At 44.6% G+C, this 7,485-nt stretch overlaps 1 protein-coding gene across 1 annotated transcript; it reads right to left on the bottom strand.

Moving 5' to 3' along the window:
- Nucleotides 1-492: 492 nt before the first annotated feature.
- On the bottom strand, nucleotides 493-2,395 carry LOC147976032 (uncharacterized). The gene is made up of 2 exons (XM_087518508.1): nucleotides 898-2,395; nucleotides 493-622 (listed from the first exon to the last, which is right to left on the bottom strand). Exons 1-2 carry the CDS (start codon nucleotides 2,060-2,062, stop codon nucleotides 576-578), a joined length of 1,212 nt encoding a protein of 403 aa, XP_087374634.1. The 5' UTR covers nucleotides 2,063-2,395; the 3' UTR covers nucleotides 493-575.
- Nucleotides 2,396-7,485: the final 5,090 nt, after the last annotated feature.

The following is a 7,485-nucleotide window of genomic DNA, read 5'->3' as shown; positions in this document are numbered from 1 at the left end:
AGCATGAGCACCAGGACAAGAGAACTGAGAGAGAGTCCCGTGCTCAGCAAGAACACCACGCAACATCTTAAGAGATATACTCGCCAGCGGAGTCAGCACGAAAAACACGAATGGGTGAAGAGAACTGAGTATGAACCATGGCAGCAAAACGCTTATAAATAGACAACACCTCAGAACGAGAAGTCATGAAATAAAGCCATGTGTAACGAGAGAAATCATCTATGAAAATAATATAGTATTTATGACCACCTTTCGAAGCGAAAGGGGCCGGACCCCATACATCAGAATGGACTAAATTGAAAGGACGCTTAGACACTGACTCACTATGTGAATATGGTAACTGAATCTGCTTGCCAAGATGACAACCCTGACACTCTAAAGAGACATCTCCTGAGACAGACCCTAGAAGGCCTCGACGAACTAAAGAAGACAACCGAGAACCACACAGATAACCAAGTCGATGATGCCACTGCTGGAAAGAACCAGTGACGGAGGCGACAGAAGCGGAAGAACTGGCGATGGTGGTGGCAGCAGAAGGAACATGAAGCCAGTCCAACTCCCAAAGACCCTGAGAATCACGGCGGCGAGGGCCAGCCCCAACCAGAGTGTGCGTGTGACGGTCCTGGACAGAACAAGAGTCAACGTCAAGGATGACGCGACAACCAGAATCCGTAAGTTGACCAGCAGAAAACAAATTCATGGTAAGTCGAGGAACATGAGCAACATCAGGAACAGAATAAGGAGTAGTAAGATTGCCTCTACTAGCAACAGAAAGAGGAGTACCATCAGCAGTGAAGACATGAATAGGAGAATCCAGTGATCGAAGAGAGGACAAAGTGGAAGAATGAGAAGACATATGAAAAGAAGCTCCAGAGTCCAGAACCCAGGGGGATGTACCTGACTGTGTAGAGGGTGATTGCTCAGTGCGGGAAGCATCAGTCACAGAACCGGCAGTACCCGTCGAGGAAGAACCTGAAGCCGCGAGCAGACGCTTAAGTCTCAGAATATCCTGCTCAGTCAAAGCAATGGCTGAAGCTGTCGAGGTAGATGACGAAGTCCCGGAAGATGATGATCGAGCCTTGCGCAGGTGTTTCTTCTTCGTGTAGCACTGAGACTCAAGATGACCATCATTGTTGCAATAGGCGCAATGTGGACGGGGGCGACCTGAGCCTCCAGAAGGAGTGGGCAAGAGCGGCGAAGCACTGGAGCGAGAAGGGGTCGGTGGAGCAAGTGGCGTAGGAGCACGAGTCGCGAGCATCGAGGGAACCTCCAGCAAACCAGCACCACGTAAGCGAGTCTCCTCAGCACGAATCTCAGAAAGCGCCTCCATGAGAGAAATACGGCCACGAGCAAACAACTGAGCACGCCGGGGCTCAAACTCCTTACGGAGCCGAGACAAGAACTCATAGACGCGATGAAACTCCAAATTGGCCTGGACAGCCTGGCAACAGGGGCAGGTACGACACCCAGCACTACGAAGAGAATCAAGCTGGCGCCAGATAGCAGAACTCTGTGCATAGAAATCATCAACAGTAGAGTCACCCTGCTGAAGAGCATGCTCCTGACGGATCACAGAGAGGTATAAGGCATCACCAGAGGGCTGATAGCGCTCACGAAGACGGGTCCACATCTCAAAGACAGTAGAAAGACCCAGAAATTCAGAAGCAAACTGAGGCAGAACACTAGCAGTGAGAACAGCTGCAGCACGGGCATCATCATCAAGCCACTGGGTGTAAACAGACAGAGCACCATGATACGTCTGAAGAGCCTCCTCATAAGCCAAAACTCTCTCATCATAAGCACGATCAGCAGCCTCATCAGCAACCTTAGCCGCATCCTTGGCGGCCTGATTAGCATCCGTAGGAAGAACCGATGGAGTTGGCGGAGTAGGGGCCACCGGAGGAACTGGACGTGGCGGACAGCAGACCTCGCCAGAAAGAACACCCCAAAGACGGATGCCACGCATGTGAATGCGCATGAAGCCAGTAAACTCGGTGTAGTTAGTACCATCAAAAATCACCGGACAGCGAGGGACAGCAACATAGCCCGATGCAGCAGACATTTTTTTTTAAGAACCGACGAGAGACTGGAGAATCAGGACACCCCGCCCCGACGCGCCGGCAGGGGCACCAGACCGCAGCCCAGGAGCCCGACGACGCAGTCCCCACCCGCCGGAGACGCAACCTTGAAGATCCCAGCCACCGAAGCCTCCACAGCGCTAGCGACGGGATCCTTCGAGAGCGCTAGCGACGGGATCCGTCGAGCGGGACCGGCTGGGAGAGGGCTGGCTGGGGAGATCCGATCGTCGGGGGCTTCGATCGGGAGACTCAGGAGCGGGACCGGCTGGGAGTTCGATCGAGAGGGCTGGCTGGGGAGATCCGATCGGGAGGGCCGGCTGGAGATCTTCGATCGGGAGACTCAGGAGATCGAGGACGGGGGCTTCGATCAAGAGGGGATGAGACAGGCGGCTGGGAATCGGTAGCACGAGTTGCAACGTGCTGACAAAATTAACCTAGCTCTGATACCATGTTAGGAATATGCAACTTGTATTCCCATGAGGCCATAGGCCGATATATATATACATGTACAGGTGTGGAACATATGCAGAAAACCCCTTATACAACGGGATAAATACAAAGGGATACATGACTTATATTATAACTCTAACACAAGTCAACTCTGCCTGCCAGACGTAGAGATCTAAGCCGAAAAATTGGACGATATTCAGTGCCTTGGAAATACATATAAAAAATCTCCAACTTGGAGAAACAGAAAACAAGATCTTAGTTGATGCGATGCATGGATATGCTGGCAATGGCATCAAAGAATCTTGAAAGGGTGTCACAAAACAGGACACTATATCATGGCATGCAATCCATCGCTTTCGGCCAGCCACGCGGCTTTGAAGCCACAACTGCTCACAAAGGGAAAATTCAATAATGCGTTGCCCTCCACAATCCAGACGGTAAGAAATTACCACTGCAGTCTTGTTTCAATTATTTCATGAGTCCTCTAGTCCATTGAATGTGAATATTGTTTCTCTTGACATGATGATTTTTTTTGTATACCTCTGAAGATGACAATTATATATTTACATTCGTACAGGGACAGAACTTTTTTTCTGATCAACAAGAGATGGAGGAGACAACAAATACAAGAATCTATACATAATGGACGCAGAAGCCGGGGAGAACGCTGGTGAAGCGGAACAGATAACAGATGGCGATTGGACTGGCACACACACACTGCCAATGATCTCGGAACAGAGACTGGATCGTGTGTTCTCATCAAACCATGACAGGCCTGCAGATGCGCCGGAGCGCGACCATGGCCTAGACCCCGGGTACTTCGTTGTTACTTGGTAAACACAATCGACCGCTCTGTGGTGAGGGTAATCCAGAGTGGGTATGATTTCTCCAGGCACGTGAACCATCCAGTCTTCAGTCCAGATGGGCAGAGCATCGCGGTGACATCGGACCTTGCTGCGGTGTCCACTAACCCAATGTCGCCTCCAATCTTCTTGCACTCGGTGAGGCCCTATTGTGACATCTTCACCGTTGATATCGACCCTGACGACATGGAGGAGAACCAGGATGTGGAGAAGTTTGCCCGTGTCACGCATAACAGATACGAGAACTCTACTCCTGCCTGGTCCGTGTTCTCGACTCATGACCCGCATGCACAGTGGAACCTCCTTGTCATGGAGGAAAGTTACACCCCGTCGTGCCCGTATGCAAATTGACGGAGGTGAAAGTTGGCACATGACAGGCCAGATAGCGTCCTGAAAAAGTTCTGTTTCTTGCTCGTTTGGGATTCATTGTTTGAGATGTATCTGGAATTTCTGTTTGGATTGCTGTTGAACATTTGCATTTTACACATTTCATCTTGATGTAATGAGACTTCAGAGTTTTATACGAGGATTCTGAATTGAGTACTCAGACAAGTTTCAGAGAAGTGTTCGTTTTCATCACACAAGTACAAGTGGCCGTAATGATTTATTTACATAGAAAGGGGTTCAGGTTTTCGCGGGGGTGATTTTCTGGGGTTTGTGGCTCTGGTAGGAGCCAGCAACCATGGATCCTCCCCTTCCTAGGACGTAAGATTATCTGGACGTCAAAGAAGCGGGAGGGATGCTTGGTTTTCAGTACACATTTTGTCTTGTTTTCTGTTCTGGTTAGTGTGGTAACAGCGATCTGAGGAAGTACCTGATCTGAGAAAGAAGTTGCCTGCTCTGGAAGCAGGATCCAGTTTGGCTGGGGTTCAAGGATTATTTTTGTTTGTTTGTTTGCATAAGGGGCTACCGATAATTTAATTGTCATTTTACAACATTTAATTTTCAAAAATTTAAGCAAAGGCCAACAAAACCAGTAGAGAAATACAAAATGTAGTAATCCATCCGATCATATTACTTTAATGCAACTTTCGTACAAACTTGTACTAAAGCTGCGATAATTAATTTGGATTGGAGAAAGTACAATTTTACCGCTATCGGTCGACCTCAGTTAAGTTACAGAGCTAAGAATTGCATGCAGAAAGTATACACTAAGAATTCAATGAGTCCTTCCTGACCAGAACTACGACAGGTGATAGGTACACTAGCAGGTAGTATGGGGCGGCACGCCGCGCCTCACTGGCTCGTCTGGGAATTGTCGAGTACAGCATCGCGTGATTTTTTGTTGAACACAACAAATATTGAGTAAGTTTGGCAATACAAAGCACAAGAGAGAAAAGGGAGTGAAATATAGAAACTATTGATAAAAGCTAGATTTCAAGGAAACCCATGGGAATTTGGTTTACTTGACTATATGAAATCCAAACAACTATCAGTAAAAGCAATATTTTAGAGATAACATATGAGAATTCGTTGTACTCAATTGAAGCAAAAACTTGCAAGAGGAAATTTGATGTAAGCAACAACAATTGTAACACATGGTAACATAGTCACCAAAGTATTTAGAATACAAAATCGGAAGTCATGAATAGAAATAAAAACTAATTACAGATACATCTGGTGCGACATGTAGATTCCAATTTTTGAAGACACAAGTCAAGTTTTATGTGCTCTAACATGTACAACGTAAACTTGTAGATGAACAGATCCTATGATAGAGATAAATTGGCCCAATTATTATGTGAAATACAAACTGAAATTTTTGAAATTTGGAGAGTAATATGAAACATGAAAGTTTAAGTTGTACAAAGGACAAATATCTAACGCAAAATGCTTGTTAATATCTATTGCTAATTATTACCATCACTGCCGGAGTATATGGCAGGGTAACAGGATACCATACTGGAAAGGAATTGAGGATGATTTTTTTTTTTATGATTTTGAAGATCATTCAGAGAGCATTCTTTGGAATCAATAACAGGGCATGCCAGCCCACTTTTGATCATAGTCTGGAAATAATATCATGCCTATATTGTGCAAAACTGCTTATAGATGGATCTAGATCATATAACCTTCTCTAGTACCTATATCAACAATGACACCCTTCTCATCTGATATGCTTCGTTAGGTATTATCTATAGTCTTGTAACAAAATAAGCAGCTATATCTCAACAAATTGAATGAGTAGTCAAACCAAGTCAACTATTTTGGCCAGTTAAAAAAATAGCAAGCCAACAAAAGATATGTTGAATTTCTTTCAGGATTTTTTTTCATATTCTGAGAGCAACAAAGAATGAATAGAAAAGACCTCAGAATGAACATGAAATTCAAATCCCAATTGTGAATCTGCCAGGGCTGGCTTGATCTGGCCATCTTTGCTTGAGTCAACTTGGAGTCCAGCCAGCCGCTTGCCATTGTGGATCATGGAGGTTCTGATGCTTCGGTCACCCAGTCGCAGGTGACAGTTGGGCAGGTTTCTGTGCGTGACAAGGTCAACGAGATTCTCTTTGAGTTGGAGATTCACAGCTTGCTCGCATGTTTGGAGAGGGCTAGCCCTGGATTTGGCAAGAAGATTGTGGAGGAGGCTCTCCAGAGCAAGAGCAAGAAGAGTAGCGCCACGGAAAAGGCGTCCGCAGCTTCTTGATGGTTGGTCACCAGTCTCTTGGGTTGTCCTTATGGCTTGGCTTGTCTCCGTGGATTTGGTGGTGCCTATGGTCTTCGTTGAGGGTTTCTTTGCGATGTAGCAGTGTGGGGAGTGGTGGTCGTTATGTGTTGGGTATGATTGTTGGGTCGATCATGTGCTTATGGGGTTGCATTCTCTGTGAGTAGTCCGCACGTGATTTGTTTGTATCGGTTTTTGCCCGGTTTTCCGTAAATTAACTGGACAATTCTCTTCTACTTAATTAATCGATGAGGCAAATCTTTTGCCTCCGTTTTAAAAAAAAACTTTGAGCCAAATCAAGGCAACGTGAACTTCAGCACCCCTCTTGGCAAGAAATACTATGGAACATGGAAGGAAAGGCGATGATTTGCAATGTACAGACGCATGCAAACAGTTTTTTTAGCATTTCTATTTATAGTACAGGCTGGGAAGATGCATCTCCAATTCAATCACTCACAATCTCATGGCTTTTTTTTCCCACAAAAATAATCCATGAGATTTGAACTCAGAGAAGATATACAATTCAAAACATCAGAATTGTTTAGCACGTAACATCCAGCTCATCTTAATTGCAAAAATATATGTTAATGCCAATGAGTGCACTGGACACTTAGGGAGGAAAATATGTAAAGTAATAACCAGTATTAAAAATAATCATGCAACATCAGAGTCCAAGTATTTGATCCAAATTTACAGGCAACAACCTAAATGAAGACAATCCAACCGCAACGATAAATGATTTTTGTACACTCCCAGTACAGGCACAACTTGTGTTGCGATGAAAGGAGCTACTCAATGGCACACTTTGCTGCTAACTGGAAAAAATAATAATATTTATTGGTCAACCTTATAACATCCTTTCAATCATCAGCAGTTGAAGAGAAGCTCTATTGGAGTATCTATTAATACTTCACATTTGACAGTAGTATATTGTCTTCACAAAACTGTTATACCAATACACTGCAGAAGGACTAATGCATGGAGAAAGAAAGAAACCAAGCTAAACTGAAAAGATAAACACAGCGAAACCATTTATCATGTGGAGACCCAATCGCTTTGGGCATGCGGATCAGATTCTCTAGTAATCCTTATAATAGAAAAAAGACGAGCAAATTGGTGAGATACATCACACTGCATATGTATACTTACTCCTCAATTCATATTATTTCTTAGGGCATGTACAATAGTTGATAAGATAGTCTTATCTTAAGTTTTGTATGTAAATTAGAGATGGCAAAAAAACATATCTACAATGGGCCATCTCTTAGCCTTATCTTCAATAATTAGTTGTTCCTAAGAACATGGTGAGACAAATTGTGTTAAAAGATCATCTCTTGTCTTCTCTTAAATAAGATAAGACAAGCCTTCTCTTATGATTTCTCTCTTCTCCACCTCATCAATTATCCTACATGGCCCTCTTAAGATAGAACCA

Source organism: Triticum urartu, chromosome 4A (assembly GCF_056163025.1).
Source record: "Triticum urartu cultivar PI428250 chromosome 4A, HENAU_Tu73, whole genome shotgun sequence".
Lineage (NCBI taxonomy): Eukaryota > Viridiplantae > Streptophyta > Magnoliopsida > Poales > Poaceae > Triticum > Triticum urartu.
Note: the sequence above shows the minus strand (reverse complement) of the source record. Positions and strands in the feature narration are given on the sequence as shown.